General features: G+C 52.1%; 1 protein-coding gene across 1 annotated transcript; it reads right to left on the bottom strand.

Moving 5' to 3' along the window:
* Positions 1–6,057: 6,057 nt before the first annotated feature.
* On the bottom strand, positions 6,058–15,891 carry TRIB3 (tribbles pseudokinase 3). The gene is made up of 4 exons (XM_019458907.2): positions 15,676–15,891; positions 11,306–11,596; positions 9,244–9,536; positions 6,058–7,312 (listed from the first exon to the last, which is right to left on the bottom strand). Exons 2-4 carry the CDS (start codon positions 11,594–11,596, stop codon positions 6,820–6,822), a joined length of 1,077 nt encoding a protein of 358 aa, XP_019314452.2. The 5' UTR covers positions 15,676–15,891; the 3' UTR covers positions 6,058–6,819.
* Positions 15,892–26,636: the final 10,745 nt, after the last annotated feature.

The following is a 26,636-nucleotide window of genomic DNA, read 5'->3' as shown; positions in this document are numbered from 1 at the left end:
GGCTCCAGGCTCTGAGTTGTCAGCACAGAGCCCAATGTGGGGCTCGAACCCACCAGCCACAAGATTGTGACCTGAGTCGAAGCTGGACACTTAACCGACTGAGCCACCCAGATTCCCCTTTCCAGCATTTTATATCCTCCTTCCTGGCTTCATTTTTTTTTTTTTTTCTAAAGCATATACTACTGGGGTGCCTGGGTGCCTCAGTTGGTTGAGTGGCTGACTCTTGATTTCGCTTAACCAACTGAGCCACCCAGGTGCCCCTGATCTGTGTCTGGTAATATTGCCATCTGAACTCTGAGTGTTTGTTTCTGCTGATTTTCACTTCTGTCGCCTTGTTTTCCTCTGGTGACCATTGCTGGTTTTTGACGGTCGTGGTCCCTTCAGCCCTGAGGTTACCTGCACAAATGTGTATTGAGGGCAGATATTTTCTTTCAGGTGTTCTTGTCTTACCCTTGGGCCTTCAAGGGCAGAGCTGGCAGTCACTTTGGACATCCTTCAACCCCGTGGGGAGACTCTTTGGTCATTCAAACCTGGGTTCAGCCCCGCTGTTCATGATGTACGTGACCCTGGACAAGATCCCCCCTCTCTGGGCCTTAGCTTCCCCCTCTGTACAATGGTGATCGTGATGGTCCCTCCTTCGTAAGGCTCTTTTGAGGATCTGTCTCAGTTCCTGGTTATTGATGTCTAACAAGTTACCCCAAAATTTAGGGGCTCAGAACAACAACAAACATGTAGATCTCACACAGTTTCCGGGGTTTAAGAATTCAGGAGCTTCTTAGGTGGTTTTGGCTCAAAGTCTCTCAGCGGTTTTAGTGAAGATGTTAGCTGAGGCTTCAGTCATCTGAAGGCTTGACCAGGGTGGAAGATCGGCCTTCGAGAAAGCCACTCTTATACCTGGTTGGCGCTGCTTTGCGGGATGTCTAAATTCCTTGCCACCTGTGCCTCCCCTAAGGGCTACTTGAGTGTCCTTGAAACATGGCTGCTGGCTTTCCCAAGAGCAGATGATATCCTGGCGAGCAAGGCAGGAGCCATGGTATGTTTTATGGCCCAGCCTCCCTCCTTCAGACGGGCAGTGGTCCCCATGACCGGGGAGGGCAGAGTGACCCCTGTGCGGGACTGAGGCATTGCCGCAACCCTGGGCCACGAGTTCCGGGATCTGACACGGGTGCAGCACGTGACCACCTACAGCCTTGTTGCCCTGCGAGCACCGCCTTCCCGCACCACTTCGGCAAGGCCATCCCCAGCAGGCGGTGCCACACTCGGGCATGCATCCTGGATGTCGTGCCGCCATTTGTAGTGTTTTATCTACACACGGGGGACCCAGGAGTTTGTGAAAGCCAAGCGGAAGAATCCGGCTGCTTATGAGAATGACAGACGAGCCACTCATCTGGGTGATGGCTCCCTGGGCCGGAAAGATCCTTCTCTGGGAGAAGAGCCTACATTGTAGTGTCTTGAAGACATAATACACTTCTTCTGGGAAGCAAAAAAAAAAAGAAAAGAAAAGAAAAGAAAAGAGCCATATTCCTTCATTTTCATAATATCCTATTTGTTACACCTATCGACCCGGCTCAGGATGGGAGGGAACTACACAAAGGCATGGATTCCATGTGTCAAGGATCATAGGAGGCCATCTTGGAGGCCAGCCATCACATGTCAAATGAGATAATGCGGGTAAAGCGCTTAGAACCATGCCTGGCACGTGATGTGACCTCAGTAAACACTAACCATCCCTAACAAGTGCCCTGCTTTGTTCGGGGCATATAGCAACCGCTTTCATTTAGTCATTCAACAAACATTTATTGAGCAGCTCCGTGCGCCAGGCACTGTTCTAGGAGCCGGGGAGACTGTGGTGAACAAAACATAGCCCCTGGCCTCATGAAAGTCCCAGACATAGAGTGTCCTGCCACGTGGGGCTAAGTGCTATGACAACTGGCCTCACAGGCAGGTGGGACTTCGACCCATTTTATACCTGGGCCCGGGGTCAAACAAGCTCTGCGAGGAGCCAAAATGAGCTCTGAGTCCCCAAGGAGTTCAGGATTTCACCAAACACAGAGGTTCTCCAAATTGGCTGCTCAGTCGCATCGCCCTGGGGAGCTTGTTAAGGTGCACACCCGAGGCAGTCCGACTCACAGGTCAGGAGAGAGTTTGGGGATCTGCCTTGTAAACAAGCACCCCAGGGGACCGATGCAGGCGACTGACCCACCACCTCTGAGACTCTGTTCTGTGTGAGTCAGTGATGCAGGGCAGGGCCGGTCCTGCTCCAAGGAGGGTCCAGCCTTTGGGGCGCCTGGGTGGCTCAGTCGGTTAAGCGTCCGACTTCAGCTCAGGTCACGATCTCGCGGTCCGTGAGTTCAAGCCCCGCATCAGGCTCTGGGCTGATGGCTCAGAGCCCGGAGCTTGTTTCAGATTCTGTGTCTCCCTCTCTCTCTGCCCCTCCCCCGTTCATGCTCTGTCTCTCTCTGTCTCAAAAATAAATAAACGTTAAAAAAAAAAAAAAATTTAAGGAGGGTCCAGCCTCCAAGGAGGGGCAGGGCTTAGCCACACAGAGAGGAGGGGAACAGACTGGAGCCCAGAGACACGGAGCAATTTGTCCAGGGACACACAGCCTGCAGGGGCAGTTTGAAGCACACGGCGGTCTGGTCGGCTTAGTTAGTTGATCAAGTATATCCTGTGTTGTGTATTTAAATCAATCAATCAATAGCCATAAATTCTTTTCAGGGACTCCCAGCAAGAGGGAGAATCTATTTTCCCACCTCCTGAATCTGGCTTCGGGGCACGCTGTGGCCAATGGGACATTTGCTGATGCGACACAAGCACAACAAGCACCTTGGCCCCTGCCCTCTCTTGTTTTTTGAAACCCAAGACCACGACAGGAGGGGGCCCGGGGCTAAGCCTGTTGGAGGCTGAGACTTCCTGGAGCAGAGGTGACCCACCCAGGTGGGCGTCCCTACAGCCTGCTGACTGACAGACAACGGGGCTCTGAGTGAGCCTGGGCGCCCCTCTAAGCAGCAGCTGCCTGGGGCGCCTGGGTGGCTCAGTTGGTTATGTGTCTGACTCTTGATTTCGGCTAAGGTCATGATCTCATTGTGAGATCGAACCCCATGTCAGGCTGCGCTGAGCATGGGCCTGCTTGGGATTCTCTCCCTGCCCCTCGCCTGCTCTCTCTCTCTCTCAAAATAAATAAATGTTTGTTTTTTAAAAGCATTGGCGGCCTGCCACAGCGCGAGTGAGCCAGCTGAGCCCAGCCCAAACTGCTGAGCCAGAGAATCAGGGACCATTAAGTTTTGGGGTTTGCAATGCAGCAAAGACTGCTACAGCCTAGTTATGGGGGGGGGGGGGGGGCGCGGGGGAAATTTCCTCCCTTCACTTGGGGCAAACTGTCCTTAGTCGCGGTCATTAACACTAACTGCCCAACAGACAAACTCCAGATCACCAAGATCTCACACAGGAAGCCTCGTGTGTTGCTCAGTAAAATCCAGTGTGGATCTGGTGGTCCTCCTCCAACTTGTAGCTAAGGGCACCGGGGCCTCGAGGTGGCCTGCGTTAGGGACAAGAGGGGTGGAGCCTCACCACCTCTCAGCGCCCTCACCGTGGGCGTTTCCAAGCATGCACAGCTCCCCATTGGTCAGAACTGGTCACATGATTGTAAGGTGGGGCAGGGCAGCTAGGGGAGCCCTTGGAGTACTGGGCACGCCCACCGCCCTACCTTAGCCACAAAGAACTCACTAACCGCAGATGTCATTAGTTTTTTATTTGTGTGGTTACTTGTTCCACAGCTGGCTTCTCCATTAGACTGAGTCCATCTGGCATGATGCCCGGCCTAAGCCACCGTCCATAAGAGTGGTTGAATGGCTGGCTAAGCGAGCGAATACATGGTAGGGCAGGCCGCAATACTGTCGTTTGTATTTAGCCCCCAGTTATAGAGAAAATCCCCAGTTAGATTTCCTAGAGCCCCTCACTCGCGATGTACTCAGAATATACTTGCACTACGTTTGATTCTGTAAAAGTTTTATGATGATCATTATCTGGGTATAAATGGAACGTGGAAGTGCTCTGTAACTGCGGCCATGTGCGTTACTTGGGGAGAGTGGATTTTACATTTTTACCTGTCCGTTGACTAAGCAGCCTTGTCAAAAAGTTCCTGCTTCGCGGCAAAACCAGGTGAGTCTTTTTGTCTGTTGTGTCGTCTTGGACGAGTCTTCTGCTCTCTAAACCACATTTTTCTTACCTGTAAAGTGACCGGCGCATTTACCTTACAGGGTCGTCCTGAGAATTAAAGGGGGTCTCTAGGTGTAAGCCGGGAGGGGAAAGAGGAAAGCTTGGGGGACTGCCTGCCCCATGAGACCCGAAACACAGCTGGGCCCTGCCCCGGGGAATGCTGGCTGCACACAGATGAGGCTGACTTCTCCCAGTCTATCAGTTAGCTTTCGCCGCCTAACAAAACACCCCAAAACTCAGAGGCTTAAAACAACGATCACTTTATTTAACTCATGATTCTGTGGGTCGGCTGGGCAAGTCTTCCGGCCTCCATCGGCCTGACCGATCTCTGCATTTGCGGACTGGTGGCCGGGTGATCCCGGGATGGCTTTCCTGACATGTCTGCAGCCAGCAGGCTATTGACCTCAGTGCTCGTGCTTTCTCCCACTATCTCCCCTCCCACGTGTAGCGTGAGCCTCGGGGAGGCTGTACCCACCTACAGCTGGGGGATCGGCATGGTTAATTAGCGGGACTGCATTTCCCTTGCTGGTGATTGGTCAGGAAAGGGCAGGTGACCCAGCTCTGGCCAATGAGCTATGTGGGAAAGTCTGTTAGGCGCGCTTCTGGGAAAACTTTGCCCGTCCGGAGAGAGAGCTATGGGGCTCACAGGAACAGCTAATTCTTATGGAGGGTTTAAGTGCTTTACGTGAAATAACTCATTGAACTCCCATGAGTTAGGCACTGTTGCCCTCATCGCAGAGATGAATCATCTCAGGCATAGAATAGGGTGGTTAAGAAGCAGAGGGTCAAACCGCCAGTGAGCGCGGGAGTCAGGATTTAATTCCAGGCAACCTGACTCCAGAATACTGAGTTGTTCGGTACTACGGAGCCGCCCTCCTAGCTCCTCTGGTCGTGGATCGCTTATGTGACACCTGGGACTTGCTGTGGCCATTGTGCCAGTAGTCACCAGGGACAACAGAGCAGAGACGGAATGAGCCTGGAGAGCCAGAGTCCTTGCTGACGGTTCTGAGAGCTGAATCAACCAGCCCAGAAGCCCATCCCATCTCCTGACTTCTTGCTTTGTGTGAAATACATTTCCTTCTTTTATTTCTATTATTATTTTTTTATGTTTATTTTTGAGAGAGAGATAGAGAGACAGAGCATAAGCAGGGGAGGGGCAGAGAGAGAGGGAGACACAAAATCCGAAGCAGGCTGCAGGGTCTGAGCTGTCAGCACAGAGCCCAACGCAGGGCTTGAACTCACGAACCATGAGATTAGGACCTGAGCTGAAGTGAGACACTTAACCCACTGAGCCCCCAGGCGCCCCCTTCCTTTATTTATTTATTTTTTGAAGTTTATTTTTAAAAATTGTTTTTTTAACGTTTTATTTATTTTTGAGACAGAGAGAGACAGAACATGAACGGGGGAGGGTCAGAGAGAGAGGGAGACACAGAATCTGAAGCAGGCTCCAGGCTCTGAGCCGTCAGCCCAGAGCCCGACGTAGGGCTCGAACTCACAGACTGTGAGATCATGACCTGAGCCGAAGTTGGACGCTCCACCGACTGAGCCACCCAGGCGCCCCTAAAGTTTATTTATTTTGAGACAGGGAGAGAGAGAGAGTATGCGCACGAGTGAGTGGGGGAGGGGCAGAGAGGAGGAGAGGGGGAGAGAGAGAGAGAGAGAAAGAGAATCCCAAACAGGCTCCCCACTGTCAGTGCAGAGCCTGACTCGCGACTGGAACTCACGTACTCGGGGCTGGATCATGACCTGAGCCGAGACGTTAAGAGCCCAACGCTCCACCAACTGAACCACCCAGGTGCCGCCATTCCATGAGAGGCTAGAAGGAATGTCCCGGAGACATTAAACTATCTCACCACTCCTTTATTAGGCACAAGGTAAAAATAGATTCTTCTGGCATCCAAAACCCATAGTATTGATCCAAAACCCAGAACAGGGCTTGGGACGTTCCAGGAGGCCAGGGGGAGACGACCGTACCCCCTCCATCCCCCAACTCTGGTGCTCAGGCCAGAGGTGGACAGGCGTGGGCCCTCGCTCCAAACCGCTCCTTGAGTTAGGCGAGGACCAGCCTCATAGTCTGAACTGGGGCTCCTCCAGCCCAGTCCTTGGCTCGGAGAAGAGAGCGGCTGGGAGCCCAATTCCCAGCACAGCCTGGGCTCTGGAGTCCTGAGTTGCAAGGGAGAGGCCAGCAGCCTTTGTTTGGCACAGGGATTTGTGAGAGGCACTGTCCCAGGTCGGAAGTGCCTGGGCACCTGCACGAGTGGATGCGGACACCTGTGCTGAGAGGGCCCAGTGTGGACACCGACCGTGGGCTGGAGATGTGTCGTCCGCAGGAGGTTCGTCTTTTGTTCACTGCGGCGCTCCCAGCACCGAGAACAGGGCTCGGCGCGCAGTGAGCTCCCAGGATTTGTTAAATGCGCAAGCCTGTGTGCACAGGTGTGCGGAACCACACAGGGGTGCATACAGCACACTCCACACATGCCTCCTTTCTCCCTTCTAGAAGGCACTAAGGTTTGGCTCAGTGCAAAAACAAAAAGAGGCTGGAGAGAGCTTGGAGATACCCCAAAGTCAATTCCACTGCTGCAGCTGAGAGTCTAGGGCTACCTAGCCATATAGACCGGCTTCTCTCACCCCCTCCTCTTCCTCGGCCTCCTCCAGCCCCGGCCCTTCAGGGACCACCTGATCGGCCTCCCAGAGGTGGGATCGGGGTGGAGCTGAGGGGATCGGCTTCTCCCGCAGCCAGGGATGCAGCAGGATGCCCGTGGCCGTGAGGCGTTCGGCTGGCTCCCGTCGAAGGAGACAGCGGACCAGGCAGCGAGCGGGAGCCGAGAGGCCCTCGGGCAGGGCAAAGGCACCGCGGCGGATCTTGCCAAAGAGCAGGGCAGGCTCTGAGTCTTGGAAGGGGTAGTGGCCAGCCAGCATGGTGAAGAGCGCCACGCCCAGGCTCCACACATCGGCCGCCTTGCCTGAGTAGGATGCCCGGGAGCTGAGGATTTCAGGTCCCACGTAGGCCGGACACGCGTGTTTGTCCCACAGGGAGTCGTCGGGCCCGTTCAGCACACAGGCATCCTCCAGGTTCTCCAGCACCAGCTTAGTCCTGTGGCAGGTGGAGAGACAGAAGGGTCACCTCCTATTGGCCCCCCCGTGCCCCCACATGGCCCCACGCTGTCACCCTTAACAGCACCCACTTCCTGAGTGCCTGCTGGCATTTGGCAGAATTGAACCCGTCTTGGGTCACCCGGGTGGCTCAGTTGGTTAAATGGCCAACTCTTGACCTCGGCTCAGGTCGTGAGCTCATGGTTCGTGAGTTCGAGCCCCGCGTCGGGCTCTGTGCTGACGGCATGGAGCCTGCTTGAGATTCTCCCTCCCTGCCCCTATCCCACTCATGCTGTCTCTCTCAAAATAAATACATTTTAAAAAATAATAGTAATAAATAAAAATAAAAAAGAATTGAGCCAGTCCTGTGAGGCTGGTTGACCGACCTCATTTTACACATGAGGAAGCCCAGGCTCAGAGACATTAGTCATTTCTCAAGGCCACAGAGCAATTCAGTTCGAACTAGGACTCTGAGAGGAGCACATTTCCCAGTAGTGCCTTGGAGAGGGGGCTGAGATGGGTGGGGGCCTTAAGGCCCTTCTAAATATTTATTTATTTATTTATTTTAATGTTTATTTTTGAAGGAGAGCGAGAGAGAGACAGAGCATGAGCGCAGGAGGGGCAGAGAGGGAGGGAAACACAGAATCTGAAGCAGGCTCCAGGCTCTGAGCTGTCAGCACAGAGCCCGACGCGGGGCTCGAACTCATGAACCAAACTGTGAGATCATGACCTGAGCGGAAGTCGGACACTTAACTGACTGAGCCACCCAGGAGCCCCCTGACTGATACTCTTCTAAAGTGTCAAGGTCAAGGAAGACAAGGAAAGACTGAGGAACAGTTTCAGACTGGGGGAGACTAAGGAGTATGACAACTGAATGCAAGCTGGGCTTCTGGACTGGATGCCAGACAGGAAATGAGTATTAGTGGGAAACTAGCGAAATTGAAATCAATCCCTGGTTCAGTGAATAGGTACTAGACCCAGGTTAATTTCTTAGTTTTGATGGTTGTTCTGTGGTTGAGAAGTTAATATTAGGGGAAACTGGGTGAAAACAATATGAAAACTCTTGGCACTATTTTTGCAACTTTTCTGCAAGTCTAAAACTATTTCAAAAAGTTTAAAGGGTACGATGGGGTCACCCTCCTTCCCCCCACCCCCCCCCCCAAAAAAAATCTTGAAATGAAATTCATGCTCCTGATGGATGTTCGCATGCACCTGATTGGCTTGGCATGCTCCCTGACACGTCCTGCCCACCCCCCGGGGGGAGTCTAGGGGAGGGGACAGAATGCCAGGTCCCTTTCTGTTCCCTCCCTCCAAAAATCACTGATCCTCAGCATCACAGAAATAGTTCCCATGTGAGGAGCTTCAGGGCCTGTTTTGGCTTGTTGTCTGTGGCCCTGACATCCTGGAAGCATCTTGACAACCTGGCCCTTTCCCCTACCAGTGGGGAAACTGACGCCCAGAGGCTCCGGGTCACCCAGAGTCAGCAGGTAAGGCCAGCCAGACTCCCGCCTCTCGAGTTTAAGGTGAATTAGGACCTCTCTGGAGTCACCTCTGGGGTCAGTTCCCAGCTCTGCTATATATTTAGCTGGGGGGTCTTGGGCCTTACTTGACTTCTCTGGGCCTGTTTGGTCCCCTGACCTAGAGGAAGCAATATCAGCCCTGCCTCCTATTGGTAAGGATCCCAGCCAAGTCAGACAGGGCAGCCAAGCTGCTCATCGCCGTCGGCTACTGTGACTGTCACAGAGGCAATGCTCCACCTCAGGGGCTTTGCATTCGGTCTGAGTCAACCTTTCCCTGGGACCCGGGCGGAGGTGCTCGTCCAGGCTTCTCCATTCCTTGCATAAGTTACTTTACCCTCCTGGGCCTCGGTTTCCCCAGCATGGCTCACCTCTCAGGCGTGTCTGTGCGCAGGGTCTCTGTGCCCACACTCACCTCTCCTCGTTGGTGAAGACAAAGCGCCGCAGCTTGAGATCGCGCAGGACCAGGCCGTGCTGGTGACAGTGCGCCAGGGCGGCGGCCATCTGGCGGAAGAGCGCGGCGGCCTCGGGCTCGGGGAGGCGGCGGCGGCGGCGCACCAGGCTGTGCATGTCCCCGTGGGGCCGTGGGAAAAAGGTGTAGAGGTGGCGGGGGCCCGCCACGACGTCGGCCGGCCGCGCCACGTGTCCCCGCGGGGGCAGCCGCGAGTAGGGCTCCAGCACCGCCTGGGCCTCGCGGGCCGGGTACACCTGTGGGCGGGGCGGGGCGTAAGCGCAGGTGGGGGCCGCCCAGCGGAGCCCGGCCTGGCCTTGGAAGCAGTCACGGCCAACCATTCAGGCACTGTGTGCTCGGCACTGTGCCACGCGCTCCAGCAAGCCGCTCCACCCGGACGAAGCTGCGAGGCCGCACAGCCAGCGGGTGGCAGGCCTGAGACCTGAATCCGTGCTCCACGGTCTGTGCCCTCAACTGCTACCTTAGACGCCCTTAAACTTCACGCAACTGGGAAATGACAGGGAACCCAAAAGGAAATAGCCCAAGGCCGTGGAAATGCAGAAGAGTAGATAGCCCAGGAGTCACTTTACGCATAGCATCCCGTGCTCATAGCTACACCGTTCCCTAGGATGCACCGCCTGCCCGCCCTCTCATTCACTCCACAAGCAGATACTGGCGACTGCCTGTGCCGGCCTTGGGGATCCAACCTGGCTGACGGCCGTGGCCCCTGCCCTCCTGATGCCCACGGTCCAATACAGGAGACGAGGAAACAAGCCAACAGACAACATATTTACAAATTCTCATGAGCATCACAAAGGAACCAGAAAGATGCTGGAGGAGAGAATATTTTGGAAGGGGGCACCTACCCGGAAAGGTGTGGTCTAAAAGGGACTCTGGGGAAGTGACCTGAATGATTCAGAGATGCCCACGGGATAAGCTTTCCAGGTGGGGGACATGGGCAGTGCAAGGGCCCTGAGGCAAGAAAGTGTTTGAGCCACTTCAGAAAAACCAGCCCAAGATCAGTTCAGCTGGAGTGGGGCAGGGGAGGGAAGGGGGCAGTGGTGAGTGTGGTGAGGGTGTTGGAAAATGTGCTCGGGGCTCTACAGACATCAGATGGAAACCTCCCACAGCCCTGAAAGGTGTGTTCCGTTTTACCGATGGTGAAACTGATGTTCAGAGAAGGAAGGTCACCTGTCGGAAGCCATACAGCTGACCAGAGGCGGAGCTGGTATACTGACTTTGTCTGCCTTTAAACCCTTCCCATGTTATTTTGGCCATGCCCACACAGAAAATAAAAATAAATAAAGCGCATACATATTTAATTCATGAAAAAAAAAAGTAAGCATATGTTTAAAAAAAAAAAGAAAAGAAAACCAAACAGCTGGGTGGCACGGAAGAAAGAATTCAAAAAACAGAGACTACTTTTTTTTAAGTCAGGGTAAACATTCCTGCCTCTGTGCATTTGAACTTGCCTGTCCTGCCGCCGGAATGCTCTTTCCTAGAGACCCACAGGGCTGGCCCCCGCCCCCCCCACTCACGTAAGTCACTGCTTGAATGTCACCTCCTCGGAGAGGTCTTCCTGGACTAAAATCACCTGCTCCCCCATAATCCCTGTCCCCCTCTCTTTCAGCTCCAAGCTTTCTCTCCAAAGCACTTAAGATCCCCTGGTACATATTTTACTTATTCTCTTGTTTACTGTCCATGTCCTCCACTTAAGCATCGGCTTGATGAGAGCAGGACTCGGTCTGTGTTAGAGCCACAGCAGGGTGCATGGCACGCAGGGTGCTCAGTGAAGGTTTGTTGAATAAATGAATAGGTGATCCTCTACAGACAGGCCGGTGATCCTTCTACACACTGACCAGAAAAGCCTAGGCGATGGGGAAAGCTGGAGGCTCACTGGCTGCTTCCCCAACAAACACAGGAATAAAGTAATATAAGGACCCCTCAGCCCTGGCAATCCTCTAGAGCCAAGGCCCTTTCCAGGCCCCCTGTGATGCTGGGGGAGAATGACCCTGGGGGAACGTACCTTGCAGGTGTACTCGGTGCCTGAGGGGCAGTGCAGGGCCCAGTAGGCCCGGCCACCCTCCTCAGGCTCCAGGAGGACATAGGGCCCAAGACGGGAGGCAGTGGTCCCAGCACAGGCATGGGCTGGAGCAGGAAGTGGGCTCGGGGGCAGCGGGCAGGAGGGCAGCCTGGGCTGGGGCCCGATTCGCGCTTGTTTCCGGATGGGACACTCGGTGTCTAGGTCATTGTCCAACTCCCACCGCTTCCTCCTGGAGGGGGCACCCACAGCAGCAGCCAGAGGGGTGGCTCGCATCTGCGAAGAAGGGAAAAAGCACTGAAGTGAGGCTGTTTGGTGGCCCCCCCTCTTCCCTAGCCTTTATGGAGGAGGACTTGGCAGTGTGCATCAAAGTGACAAACGCCCTTAACCTTGACTGCGTGTCCCGCTTCTGGGGATTTATCCTCCAATTAAAATGCCCACCAAAAAATTAAACATGTCAAGGGCTGTTCATCAGAGCCTTGCATCCAATAGCAAAAGGCAGGAAACACCCCCAAACGTCCAGCAGTATGGGACTGGTTAAACGTCATGATACAAGCCACATGGTGGAATATTATACAGCCCCGGAAAGGGACCAGCAAGCCCTGTACACACCGATATAATGATGTCGGTACACGGTTATCCTGCACCCACATGATAGAAACCACTAAATGTCCATCATTGGGGAACTGGTTAAATCAATTCTATGTCATCTGTACACAAGAAAACTGTAGCCATTTATGATTAAGAAAACTCTTTAGGGGCACCTGGCTGGCTCAGTCAGTACAGCATGAGACTTTTTTTTTTTTCCAGTTTATTTCTTTATTTTGAGAGAGAGAGAGAGAGAGGCAGAGAGAAAGAGAGAGACTCTCGGGGCGCCTGGGTGGCTCAGTTGGTTGGGCGTCCGACTTCAGCTCAGGTCACGATCTCGCAGTCTGCGGGTTCGAGCCCCGTGTCAGGCTCTGGGCTGATGGCTCGGAGCCTGGAGCCTGCTTCCGATTCTGTGTCTCCCTCTCTCTCTGCCCCTCCCCCGTTCATGCTGTGTCTCTCTCTGTCTCAAAAATAAATAAAATGTTAAAAAAAATTTAAAAAAAAAAAAGAAAAAGAAAGAGAGAGACTCTCAAGCAGGCTCTGTGCTGTCAGCATAGAGGCCAACATGGGGGTCCATCTCCTGAACCATGAGATCATGACCTGAACCAAAATCCAAGAGTCGGATGCTTAACCGACCAAGCCACCCAAGTGCCCTGCATGTGACTCTTGATCTCAGGGTCATAAATTCAAGACCCAAAATTTTAAAAGCTTACTAAAAGAAGGAAGAAAGAAAGAAAGGAAGGAAGGAAGAGGGAAAGAAAGAAAGAAAGAAAGAAAGAAAGAAAGAAAGAGCAAGGAAGGAAGGAAGAGGGAAAGAAAGAGAAAGAAAGAAAGAAAGAAAGAAAGAAAGAAAGAAAGAAAGAGAAAGAGGGGAAGAAAGACAGAAAGAAAGAAAGAAAGAAAGAAAGAAAGAAAGAAAGAAAGAAAGAGCAAGGAAAGAAGGAAGAGGGAAAGAGAGAAAGAAAGAAAGAAAGAAAGAAAGAAAGAAAGAAAAGAAAGAGCAAGGAAGGAAGGAAGGAAGAGGGAAAGAAAGAGAAAGAAAGAAAGAAAGAAAGAAAGAAAGAAAGAAAGAAAGAAAGAACAAGGAAGGAAGGAAGGAAGAGAGAGGGGCGCCTGGGTGGCTCAGTCGGTTAAATGTCCGACTCTTGATTTCAGCTCAGGTCATGATCTCATAGTTTGTGAGTTCGAGCCCGCATCAGGCTCCACGCATCAGGCTCCGCACTGACCGTGCAGAGCCAGCTTGGGATTCTCTCTTTCTCTCTGCCCCTCCCCAACTTGTACTCACGCTCTTCTCAAAAATAAAATAAATAAACCTAAAAAAAAGAAAGAAAGAGAAACTCCTTATGTGCTGATTAGAAAAACCTCCAGAGTGAACGGTTAAGTGGAATTTAAAAAAAGCAAAGTGGAGAACTGGCCTTGGCAGTGAGAGGAAGAGAGACTTTGCACTCTATCTGCTGAGTGGTGTAGTGCAGGGAGCTATTACCTGGGGCAGGGAGGGAGGGATGATGAATGAATGAGGAAGGTATGAATGTACATATGAATGCGGGCTCTGGAATGGATATGTTGTCCAGTGCACCAAGCAAGCTGCTATAGGACAGATATACCCTGAGATGATTGAGACGATATCATTCATGTAAAAAACGCCACCAGCATATCAAAAAAAATGTATCTCCATACTTGCTTATATGTCGGTATGTAAATGCACAAGTTTTGGAAGGACCCAGACTAAACCGGCCACAGTAGCTCCTGGCCTCCTGGGAGGCCCAAGAGAGGAAGGGATTTGGTAGAAAGGCAAGGGCATTTTCAATTTCGGTATTTTTATTTATTTTTATTTATTCATTTATTATTTATTTTATTTTATTCTTTAACGTTTATTTATTTTTGAGAAGAATGAGACAGAGCATGAGCCGGGGAGGCGAGAGAAAGAGGGAGACACAGAATCTGAAACAGGCTCCAGGCTCTGAGCTGTCAGCACAGAGCCCGACGCGGGGCTCGAACTCACGGACCGCGAGATCATGACCTGAGCCGAAGTCGGACGCTCAACCGACTGAGCCACCCAGGCGCCCCTCAATTTCAGTATTTTAAAATAAAGATCCTGCACTCATTTATGGCTTGAGTATTTCAAAAATGAGTGTATTTCTTTTTTTGTTTTTTCAAATGTGAACTTTACTACTGCCTGATGACTCAAAGCTATCAGAATCACAGGTCCAGAGTTAGTCAACAATAGACAGTGCAGTTTCACCATCAGGTAAGAAGTAAGGCAAGGAGGGGATGTCTCTCAAAGGCGGTAAGATTCATTCATTCAGTTATGGAGGAAGCCACCCTCCCCCCCGGGGGGGGGGGGGAACGCAGCTGTATAACTGTGTGGTGGGTGGAGGAGAGGGCACTGGCATGCCAGAGCAGGGAGGTTCTCTCCTGGATCTATCTGCCTACCCATTCAGGCTCCAGATGAGGGACACGGAGCCAAGGTATAAGACATTAGAGGGAGATAGACTTCAGCCCCGGTAAAGACCTTCCCGAAGGTCTGAGCCAGGATCAATGGGGAAACATCACTCAGAGTCGGTTCTCAGACTGAGGACCACCTACTCCCAAGTCCGAGCGAGCGGTGGGCTGCCTTGGGAGGGAGGCAGGGAGACCTCAAATGGCGTGCAAGGCCATAATCCCAACGTAGTAAGCATGCAACAGCGGGTGGCTGTAGTCAGACATTCCCAGGTTCGAATCCTGGCCCAGACCCGGCCTGGCAGGGGTAGCCCTGGGCAATGGAGGCTGCCCCTAACACCCACCTCTTGCTGTTCCCTGACGCCTCTGGCGGAATAAGGGCAGGTCATACCAAACACACACTCACAGAACCCAGAGCAGACAGCTGTACACACGCCCCTCAAAAACACAGTTTGTCCAAGCCGGCCAGCTGCGACACCACATCCAGGGCAGAGAGGGGCACACACATCATTAAGGGACACACACCTCGTCGTCCTTGGGCAAGCGGGCAGACATACACACGCAGAGCCCTCCCAACTCTCCCACTCACCACTGACCGATACCTGTAAGGTCACAGGCAAGGTCTGACACGTGCCCCACCCCCTAGACGGCCCCGCCCCGCCTGCCGCCGCAGGGCTCCTCCCGTGGGAGCGGAAGCGGCGGGCCGCGGGTGTCCCGAGGCAGAAGATTCAGCGGAAACCGAGCAGCGGGAGGGGGAGAGGCGAGGAAAGGAGGCTGGGCCCCAGGGCTGTGAGAAGGGGCGGACCGGGGCCCTCCTCGTTCCTCACGCCCCAGAGTCTACAGGGACAAAACGCGAGCGCGCACGGTGCAACCCGCAACCCGCAGCCGTAGCGCCAGGTGCATACCTGCGGCCGACGCCCCGCACGCTCCGGGGGTCCCGCACCCCGCGCGCTGCACCCTCGCTCCCTCTCCCCCTGCATCTGCCCCCAAGGTACCCGAGCCCGGCCCCAGCACAGCCCACACCTGCCACCGGCTCCTCGCGGCTCTGACCGTGCGCCGAGACACATCCGCTCCAACCCCGCAGGCCCACGCGGATCCCGCACACACACCCCAGAGGGACACAGACCCTACGCGGTCCCCGGCGTCCCCCGCGGGCCCCTCACACACACGCCTCCCCCGCCCCACGCTCACCTCCCGGGGCCACACGCCCGCACCTCTGTCCCCTGCTCCCTCCGCCCCCAGGATATGCTCTACCTTCGCGGGTCCGCACCCTCCAACCCGTCCGCCCCCGACCGCCGGCCCGACCCCTCTCCGGCCCCGCAGGGTACCTTGCCCGGGCGTGCGGCGGGATCCTGAGTCTCCAGGGCACTCCCACGTGGCCGGGGGCCCGCTGCGACGCGGCTGCGCTCGGGACCCCGGTCCCCGCAGCCGGACACGTGTGGAGCCGCCGCCGCTTCCGCTGCGAGTGTCTCCCGGCTCCAGAGCCGGCTCCGGCCCGGGCCCGGGTGATGCAAACCTGCGCTAATCCGCCGTCGCCTGATGCGCTCCAGCCCGAGATTGCAACATCCCGCGCGCTCCGCCCCCTGGGGGAGGGGGGGGGGGGTCACCGCCCCGGCGCGCCCCGCCCCCCACGTGTGTCTCGGCTCCACCCCCTCCCCCACCTGCCCCGCGCAGACACCAGCCACTGGCTCTCCCTCCTTCCTTGGAAAGAGCATTTTGCTTTTCTGAGCCTCAGTCTCCCCATATGCGAAATGGGGAGAACGTCCTTCCTTCTCAGGATGCAGAGGAGAAAAAGAGCAAACCGTGACAGTTCCCCGGGTGCTTTCCTGTTTTATAAAGTACCTTCCCACCAATGCTTTATTAACCTTTAGGAGGACTCTGGGCAGGCAGGAAGCTCCGCTCGCCCCATCCTAGCCCGAGGCCCATGCATGGGAAAGCAGCCCGGGAGTTTTGCAAAGACCTCAGACTTTAGGATCTGAGTCGCGGGGCTCAGAAGAACCGATGTGGTCCCCCGGGGAGGCCTGGGGTCGGGCAGGCGTCACAGCGTCCACTGGATACAGGCAGCGCAGCCTAATGATTAAGAGCCAGCGCCCTAGACCCAACCTGCCTAAGAGCGCACCCCACCTTTGCGCCGACGCACTGTGCAACCTCAGGAAAGTTACTTAAAACCCTGCTAGAGCCGAAAATCCCTCCTCTGTAAAATGGGCTTATAGGAGTACTCACTTCATAAGGTTTTCGCTTGGACAAAATGCTTAGAACTAGATGGCACAACCTAAGTGTTCAATAAATAGAATAGAGGCTCGGGGAGGGGAAGTCACCCCATAACAGGACTTACACCCCAAGCCTAAGAGACCCTGGTGCCACTTCCTATTTGGTGAAGCATCCCCGTGCAGCCCCAGGGATCCAGTACCTTTCTTGGAAATCCCTTTTAGGTCTTGATGTCTCTGAACGCACCAGTGTCAAAAAATAGCTTCTCCAGGAAGAGGTTGGATGGCGTTGGAAAGGTGGGTGAAGCTCCCTCCGTTGCTCAGGTTCCAGAACCCCAGGGACCAGCTCACCTGTGTTTCAGGAATTTCAGGGCACACCAGGGGACTCTGGGATCTCATTTAACCCTGGAGACTCCCCTGCCAGGGAGGAACTAGTGAACTCATTTTCTACCCCTGGGAAGTCTAGACTCAGGTCGAAAATCCCTCAGCAGTAAGGGACAAAGAAAAGTGGAATTGGTTGTTTTCTCTGTGCAGCCAGCACTGTGCTGGGTTTGCTCATACATTCCTTACTTTGTTCATGCTGTATGAGACCCTGTTCTAAGTGCTGGGGACTCAGCAGTGACAAGAGTGACCCATCCCTGCCCTCACAGTTCTTATAAATCAGTGGGAAGACAGACCATTATCAAGAAAATGAAATCAATAACCAAGATCATTTAAAATTCAGTATACATGTCATGTGTTTTCTTGAATAAACAAAGAGGATAGATTTGTTCTGTAGCACAGACGACTGAGGGGTGGCTATTTTCATTGGGGCTCGTCAAGAAGGTGATGTTTACACTAAGATCTTACGGAAGAGACGGGCTGAGGATGCAAAGATCTGAGGGGACATAGAAAAAGTAACCGCAAAGACCCCGAGGCACCTAATGAACCATGAGATGAACACTATGACCTTTATTCTACAGATGAGTGACGGTGAGAGGTTTACCCAAAAGCACCTACCTCGTGGTATGAAGCAGATTTGAGATTTGAACCTGGGGCAGCTAATGCCAATGCTTATACCGTCCAGGGACATTTTACAAGCTTTGCCACCCGGCAGCCTCCACCTGGACCAGTGGATATGGCTCCTGGAACTGCACCCTGGGAATGACTCCCCAGGTTCAGGAGGGCCTTGTCACATTTGGGGGGGGGGGTGTCAAATCCTGGTTTTCTAGACCAATGGAACATAAAATATAAGCCACATAATGTAGGATTACATTTTCTAGTCATGCATTAAAGAATACAAAGAGGGGCACCTGGGTGGTTCTGTTGGTTAAGCATCTGACTCTTGATTTTGGCTCAGGTCATGATCCCTGGGGTGGAGGGATTGGGGCCCCCCTCCCCCTGCCGCAGGAGCCCTGCTTTGAGCCCCACCTCCAGCTCCCTCAGCTGATAATGGAGCCTTCCTTAGATTCTCTCTTTCTCTGCCCCTCTCTCCCTGCTCTCTCTCTCTCTCTCTCAAATAATTTTTTTTTAATTTAAAGAAGAATAAAAAGAAACAGGTGAGGGGCACCCGGATGGCTCAGTCAGCGGAATTTGTGACTCTTGATCTCAAGGTTGTAAGTTCGAGTCTCATGTTGGGCGTAGAGATTGCTTAAAAAAAAAAAAAAAATCTTAAAAAAAAAAAACAGGTGAAACTAACATTAATAATATATTCAATTATCCAATATATCTAGCATGTGATCATCTCAACAAATAATTACGAAATTATTAATGATATACTCTAAAATTTTTTTTCCCCGCTAATGTCTTCAATATCCGGTGTTTTATACTTTGGAAACAAATCGGAACAGAAGCTAAATTGTGAGGGCTTAAAGTAAAATGCTGTGGGGCGCCTGGGTGGCTCAGTCGGTTGAGCGTCCGACTTCGGCTCAGGTCATGATCTCTCGGTCAGTGAGTTCGAGCCCCGCGTCGGGCTCTGTGCTGACAGCTCAGAGCCTGGAGCCTGTTTCAGATTCTGTGTCTCCCTCTCTCTGACCCTCCCCTGTTCATGCTCTGTCTCTCCCTGTCTCAAAAATAAATAAATTTAAAAAAAAAAAAAAGTAAAATGCTGTTCTACCAAGACAATTAAATTGTGTTTAGTGGACAACATGTTTTACTTGCTTTAAAATTAAAGTTAAATCACGTGCAAATTTTCAGCCTCTTAGCCATATTTTAAATGCTCAATAGCTTCGTGTAGTAAACGGCTACCACAATGAGTAGCACCCTAGAGCAAGAACTCTTGGTACCTGATCCAGGGAGAATAGCAAAGAAGTTAAGACCTGTTGGGTTTACAGCATAGATGCCAAATAGCCTTGAGCCTCAGTTTCCACGCCTATAAAGTGGGATTAATTACACCTTTCCTAACATGGTAGTCCTCAGGATTAAATGCACTAAGGCACCCTCAAGTCAGATCCCATTTCCCGGGTTCAAATCTCACCACTTCCAAGTGATGAGATTTTAGGTAAATGACTTAAGCTCTCTGTGCCTCAGGTTCCTCATCCACAAAATGGGGATAATAATAGCACCTACTTCATAGGTTCGTCATGAGAATCACATGACTTAATACCTGTGAAGTGTCTGGAATATAAATGCTGTCTAAGTATTCGTTAAAATGTAAAGAGAATAAATGGTGACCAGCTCCCTTCCCCCAGTTAAATGCAAACCGTGGGCACTTTCCTAGAGAGAGAATTTGGCTTTCGTGAATTTCCTTCTCTCCAGGCTTAGAACATCCCCCTACCCTGGTTTCTGAGCCCAGCTGGTTGTGTTTCTTTCTTTTCTAAGGTTTTTTTAATTGTTATTTATTTTGAGAGGGAGAGAGAGAGAGAGAGAGAGATCACCAGCTGAGGAGGGGCAGAGAGAGAGAGAGAGAGAGAGAGAGAGAGAGAGGGAATCCCAAGCAAGCTCCACACTGTCAGCACAGAGACACTGTCGCACAGAGCTGGACACGGGATTCAATCCCACCAACAGTGAGATCATGGCCTGAACTGAAACCAAGAGTCAGATGGTCAACCTACTGAGCCCCCAGGCACCCCAAGGAGGCTGCGTTTCTTTTTTTTTTTTTTTAAATTTTTTTTTAACGTTTATTTATTTTTGAGACAGAGAGAGACAGAGCATGAACGGGGGAGGGTCAGAGAGAGGGAGACATAGAATCTGAAACAGGATCCAGGCTCCAAGCTGTCAGCACAGAGCCCTACGCGGGGCTCGAACTCACGGACCGCAAGATCATGACCTGAGCCGAAGTCAGTCGCCCAACCGACTGAGCCACCCAGGCGCCCCAAGGAGGCTGCGTTTCTATTTGCTGTAATTCTGCTGGCCCTCAGCTCTGGGCGCAGGGACACAGAGGCTGTGCTCCAAGGGAGAAGAGGCGTGGGGGTCCAAGGGCCAATGACAGCAGCTGCTGGCCTCCTTCCTTTCCACCCCAGCTGGCTGGTGCCCGCCACATGCCTGAAATCCCACCACAGGTGTCCTTAAAGCTTCCATCTTTAAAAGTTCCTCCCACAGAAGTGGAAAAATGCCTTAGTGCGCTGGTTGGATCCCAGGTCTGGCTAAAGCCACCCATCCCGATCCCGTGAGATGGTGGGCAAGTCACATCCCCTTTGGCGGTCTTACTGTTCTTCCCTGGGAAATAGGAAAAGAGAGTTGGATTAGGTCAGTGTTTTCCAAAACATAAAACGTACACCAATGGGGTTTTAGGGTCTCAAGACTCTATGGCATAACACCGACTATCGCAATATAGGCATTTCCTTTTGATTTTCTTCCTGTTCCTCCAATTACTAGGGAGAAAGTCTCATGTAACGGCTTCTATGTCTTTGACGCCTCACTTGTTAAGGAAAGGAGAGCAGGCTCTGTTCAGAGCCTTCAGCAAGAGACAGGACTTAGCTAGAATCTAAGAATCTTCTTCTTGCTTGTTCTTATATTCAGTTTTACGGTCACTTTCTCTTTATGGAAACTGATAGCGTCTTTCCATTTGAGGTTAGTGATTAAAATTTTCCATTTGAAAGAAATTTCCCTAAGTTTTTATTTTATTTTTTTTTCATTTTTATTTTATTTATTTTTAGTTTAGTTTAGTTTTTAACGTGAAACTTATTGCCAAATTGGTTTCCATACATCCCTAAGTTTTTAAAAATGAGCTGACTGCAAGAAAAACCTTACAGAACCCATAATACAAATGGGTAAACGGATCTGGGCCAACGGATTTGAGAATGGCGGTGGCTGATTCAAAGGTTGCAGCTCTCAGCTCTGCTGCGGGAGCCCTTAGGAGACGACTGGGCACCTCTTTCTTCTCTGGGGCTTTGCAGAGATCCTTCATCATCTGAATCTGTCTCAGGCCGGGCCCCAGGAAAGGCTGGAAGGTCAGTGCCTGGGCACAACATCAGCCCAGCAGGGGTCCACTGACAGTCAGAGCCCTGCTGGGCCATCCGGCTCTGTCCTCTGAGCTTGGGAGTGTGATTCTTTGCCCTTGGATGCAGCGTGGCCCTGTGTGGATGCTCCCCTTCCATCATCTTACTGCACCCTGAAACTTCCCCACCCAGTTCTTGTTTTCATGCCTGGAGGCAGATGAGGAAACTGGGGCTCAGAGAGGTGACATCACTAGTCTATGGAGGTAGTGAGATTAGCAGCCAGTCAGTCTGGCTCAAAGCCCAGGTGTCCTTTGTCTACGGCTTTGTGCCTTCTCCTTGGCCTTCTCCCTACCTGTATGACCCTGGGCAAGTCATTTAGCCACTGAGACCCAGAGCCCTCGTCTATAAAATGGAATTGACATCTATCCTCCTGAGAGGGGTGTTGAACAGCATCTTGCAGCTGGGAACTGTTACTGGATTCAGTGGAGGGTTAAATGAGTTAATACAAGGTGCTTAGAAGAGTTCCTGGCACAGGGTAAGCACTTGATGGTAGGTGGCTAACTTACCACAAAGTGGTAGTTTCCACAAAGCCTAAGATGCCATCTCTTAACCCCTTCCCTGCCCCCCCCCCCCCAACACACACCCTTGGAGAGCTGAGGGTGAAGGGAGAGGTAGGGACATATTTCCTGAGCATCCCCCATGTGGCCGGCCTGGGCTGTGCCCTTCGTCTGCTTTCTCATACAATCCTGACCACAACCCTGTGAGCTAAGGACGAATTTATGCTCTTTTGACAAGTGAGAAAACCAGGTGTCAGAGAGGAGAAGTAACCAGTCCCGGATCACACAGCAAGCCAGAGGGGTTTGAGCCCAGGTCTGTATGGTTCCAAAGCCCTCGCCGTTGGCTGTTTCAGGAGCCTCCACCAGATCGGTCAGAAGTTCCTGGGGAAGTCCCATGCCTCCCTCAAAGGGTGAAGGGTGCTCTCCCCCAGTTGGTGGCAGGAGGAGCCAGAGACGGCAGGAGGAAAGCTGGGTTGCAGTTCTGACCTTGCAGCTGACGGTTGGATGACCTTAGGCAGCCTCCAGTCCCTCTCCGGGCTCAGCCACATAATTACGGCTTTGTGTGTATTGGAGGTGGGGCTCTGGAACCTTCCAGAGATCCTCATTCTCTTCTTTGCCTTCCCGCTGGGAGGAGGAGGGAGCCCCAGATCCGAGTCCTCCCAATACTGGAGTCTTTGCTGAGTCATCCGATCCCTGCCCTGCCTTCCTTCCCCCCTGCCTGCTTCCTGCTGGCTCTGAAGCCGTCAGGGCCAGGAAGGAAAGGGATCGTGTGTTTGAATCAGGCCACTGTCCAGCCCTTCCGTTTCTGGGAAAAGCTTGAGGAGCGGGGTGGGGAGCAGGAGGGGGTACTGAGGTGTTCAGCCAGCTGCCAGTTGCATCAGAAAGCCTTGTGCAAGGTGTCCTCCCAGGTCGGGCACAGAGCCCTGCCCCATAGCCCCTACACCAACCCTGGTCTCCTGGGTGCCAGAATGAGGACTGCTAGGCCTTGTGGGGACACTGAGCCAGGCCTGGCCCGCATGGAGTGGCAGGAGGGAAGACAGGGTTCGGGGCAGGTGCTACTCATCTACCTGGATGATGGCACTTTAGACTGGTCCGGAGCCAACCCATCCACTTTGTCCCTGGAGAAAGCCAAGACTAGGCCAGTGCCCTGGATACTGACTGAGCCCTGATCCTTGACTCTGGTCATAGACTGAGCCCTGTTCCAGACTTTACACTCTTACTGAACTCTGACCTAAAAACTTGGACGGAGACTGAGCCCCCATCACTGCTGACAGCCACAGCTAAATCCTGACCCTGGCCCCAAACCAAGCACTGACTTGGTCACTGAAGAGGCACCCACTTTTTCCCATCCTGACCCTTGACCTAAGTTGCGATTCCTGCTCATGACTGAGTTACAATCTTCCAGGCAGACTTAGCTCTAATCCTTTACTCCTGACTCCAGTGCCCCCAGATAAACCCCCAACTGGAGCCCTAGGCCTGGTCTGTCAAGAATCAAGAGTGGTGCTCAGGCCCAGAAGTCAAGAGCTTGGCACTTGGGTGCCTGGGGGGCTCAGTTGGTTGGCGTCCCGCTCTTGGTTTCGGCTCAGGTCATGATCTCACGGCTCATGCGTTTGAGCCCCGCGTTGGGCTGGAGCCTGCTCAGGATTCACTCTGTCTCCCCCTCTCTCACTGCCCCTCCCCTACTCTCACTCTCTCTCTCAAAATAAATAAACAAAGTTAAAGAAAAAAAGAGCTTGGCACTTGCTGGTCTCCCTTCTGGCAGTCTCACCACCACATCCCCTCCCCGCACCACCCCCCCGCCGGCCCCCCTGCAAGGTTGAGGACGGCCAAAGGGCTGGATTGAACCACAAACCACAGCTCCATGGAGGTGTCCTCTGAGTAGCCCAAGACTGTGACTCAGCAGGGTGGGGGCAAGACATGGAGTCAAGCAGGGCCATAGGGGATGGGCTAGGGCAGGTGCCGTGTCAGTACAGGGAGAGAGAGGACAGTCTTTCTGAGATTAGAGCTGCAGGTGAAGTGTGGGGAGACCCCGGGGTCTGGAGATGGATGGTGCGTGTGGCCGGCCAGGACCACTGAGCCAAAGCAGCCCGGTCTAAGTCCTATCCACCTCCAGCTACCCATTTATCGCCTATTTTTCCATCCCTCGTCCACATCATTCTTTCTCAGAACATCCTTTATTCCCTTCATAACACACAATAGAATTTGGAATTACACATGTATTTAATTATACATAATCATTATGTATTAATATTAAATATATTAATTAGATACCATCACATATATATTTTACATATATATGTTTGTCTCCCCCATGAAACTGTAAGCTCCTTTAGGGCAGGCACCTGCTGGTTGGGCTCACCAGCATATTGGTAAGTGCTCAGTAAATTGTAGCGAAATGGATTAAATCCCTCCACCTATCTATACATCCCTCATCCATCCATCTACCATTTATTTATGACCTATTCCTCACCATCTATCCATTCAACTTTCTCCTACCATTATTCCATCCTTCCATCCACCCTCCATTTGATCATCATCCATCCATCCATTCATCCATCCACCAGCTACATATCTTTCCAGCATCAATCAAACCATTTATATATTCATTCACTCATTCATTCATTCATTCATTCAACAACTATGTATTGAATACCCACCTCTATGTCAGGCACTGTTCTAAAGGCTGGGGATATTTCAGTGACAATAACAGATAAAAACGGTGCTTATCTCCCAGTAGAAAGAAGACGTGCAAGGAACAATTAACACAATAAATGCTTACACGATAGGGCATGTTGGAAGGTGCTGGGTGCTAGGGGAAAGAAGTAAAAGTAGAATTGTGGGTAAAGAGGATCCTGAGGATCTTAATCAGTAAGGTGGTCCCCCGGATGCCACGAGACTATCTGGAGGACAAGTTGTTCAGGCCAGGGAATCACTTCCGCAAAGCTCTCAAGGGAAGGCTCGACTGGTTTGCTGAGGCCAAAGGGGGTCAGTGTGGCTGGAGTGGAACAGGTGAGGGGAGGTGGTGGTAGATGACGTCATTGCTAATACAGATTTAGACCATCTGGAGCTTTGAAGGCCTTCGAGAAGACTCTGGGGAGAAAGGAGCGGATGTTGCAATAATTCCGTTGGGAAACGCTGGTGGCTCAGAGCAGAGCAGGGGTGAGATGAGATTGGACTCTGGATATATGTAAAAGGTGGGGACAGCAGGGTCGCTGATGTTGCAGATACGGAGAGGAAACGAGAGTTCTCAAGGGTGCCTCCGAGGTTCCTGGGCCTGAACACCTGCAAGTGTGAATCTGCCGTCCGATGAACGGGGCCAGGTGGCAGATCGGAAGGTCAGCTTCGGTTGTGTTGAGTCTGAGATGTCGTCCCAACGTCTTCAAGGAGACGTTGGGCAGGCCATCGGATGTATGCACTGGAGTTCAGGGCAGAGGACTAGGCTGACGATGTACATCTGGAGCCATGGGCAGGAAGGAGCGGACGGGGAAGTAAGGGGGACAGCCATCAGAGTGTGGAGTTCTGGACACCAAGCGAGGAGAAATGTATCAGGGAGCAGGGAGGGGTCAACCATCAAAGGCTGTCGATCAGTCGAGAAGATGAAGACCGAGAATTGAGTGTTGAATTTTGAGTCGTGGTACCCTTGACAACTGCCGTTTCAATGGGTGTGGGATGGGGTGGGCAGGTAGCCACATGATTGAGGTGGATTGAAGAGAGGAGAGGAATTAGAGACAGTGAGAGGATAGACACTTTTTCAAAGACCTTTGCTGCCAAAAGGGGGCTAAAAAAAAGTGAGTGGTAGCTGTGGGGAGGGCTGTAGGATCAAGTGAAGGCCATTGTCTTGAAGATCCATCCACTTGCGACTCAGCCATGAATCTATTCAGTTGCCGTCTACCATACGCTATCCATCATGCATCTATCCCAATATCCCTTCCTCACTTGGAAGCTAAGAAACCTGTCCTGAATTTCTACGGGGTACCAACTTCTATGCCCGGGCACTGGAGTTGGGGGCTTGTAGGGCAAGAAACGGGGACCCCAGAATCTGGCACGTAGGAGGTATTCCGTTTAGGTGGATTGGATGATTTAAGACGCAAGGAGACCTGGTGCTCGTCTTCTAGGTGCTGGGTCCAGCAGGAGGACACAGAATGCCTGAGCTGGAGGCATGGTCTGGGTGCCGTATAATACGAACCAGAGAGGGAAAGCATTTTGCTCCAGGACGCACTGTGCGTCCGTGATCGAATGGAGATTCACACTCAGGCCTCTTGTCTTTTTTTCTCTTCCAGGGTGTTCCGTCCAAGGGGACAGAAGTTAGCTGGGAGCAAGGAGCGTGTAGGAATGTGGCACTTTCGAGAGGATAGATTTTGATTTTGGTTTATTTAATTTATTTTTTTAAGTAATCTCTACATCCAACATGGGGCTGAAATTCACAACCCTAAGATCAAGGGTCACGCAGGCTCCACCGACTGAGCCAGCCAGGTGCCCCAGGAGGATAGATTTTTAAATATTTGTATTTATTTCTGTTTTGGCTCAGAACTCAAAAGGTACCAGGGGTAATACTTGAAAAGTCTCCCTCCCATTCCTATCTCCAGCCGCCTACCGCCTCTTTCTGGGGGCAACCAATTTTCTCATGTTTCCTTAAAGACGTAAGGGATGACTATTTTCCCCTTTAAATACAGACGGGGGCATACATTCGCTCCTTCAGATTGCTTTTTTTCTTCCTATTTGACAATTTGTCTTGGGGATTATTTCACATCGGTTCAGAAAAAAACTTCCTGGGGGGCGCCTGGGTGGCTCAGTCGGTTAAGCGTCCGACTTTGGCTCAGGTCATGATCTCACAGTTTGTGAGTTCGAGCCCCGCATCAGGCTCTGTGCTCACAGCTCAGAGCCTGGAGCCTGCTTTGTGGATTCTGTCTCCTGCTCTCTCTGCCTCTCCCCCGCTCGTACTCTCTCTCTCAAAAATAAATAAAACATTAACGTTAAAAAAAATTTTTTTTTAAAGTTTGGGCATTTGTACTTTTAATGGAACTTTCTGGGTGATCATCCATTGAGAGTGTGCCAATCTACCCCCTGCTAACAGAGCGTGTGACTGCTTGTTTGCCCACAACTTCGACAGCACAGTGCCTTATCAACGTTTTTCGATCTTTACTCATCTGATTCAGAAAAACGAAAG

The sequence above is a fragment of the Panthera pardus genome, unplaced genomic scaffold (assembly GCF_024362965.1).
Source record: "Panthera pardus isolate Hobbes unplaced genomic scaffold, ASM2436296v1 HiC_scaffold_25, whole genome shotgun sequence".
Classification (NCBI taxonomy): Eukaryota; Metazoa; Chordata; class Mammalia; order Carnivora; family Felidae; genus Panthera; species Panthera pardus.
The sequence above is the reverse complement of the archived record's forward strand: the minus strand, read 5'-3'. Positions and strand labels throughout refer to the sequence as shown.

Coding starts and splice junctions, on each gene's coding strand:
- TRIB3 (XM_019458907.2), bottom strand. CDS start 11,596: ATGCGAGCCACCCCTCTGGCTGCTGCTGTGGGTGCCCCCTCCAGGAGG. Junction 9,537..11,305: donor GCACCGAGTACACCTGCAAG/GTACGTTCCCCC, acceptor CCCCGCCCACAG/GTGTACCCGGCCCGCGAGGC. Junction 7,313..9,243: donor GTCTTCACCAACGAGGAGAG/GTGAGTGTGGGC, acceptor CACCTGCCACAG/GACTAAGCTGGTGCTGGAGA.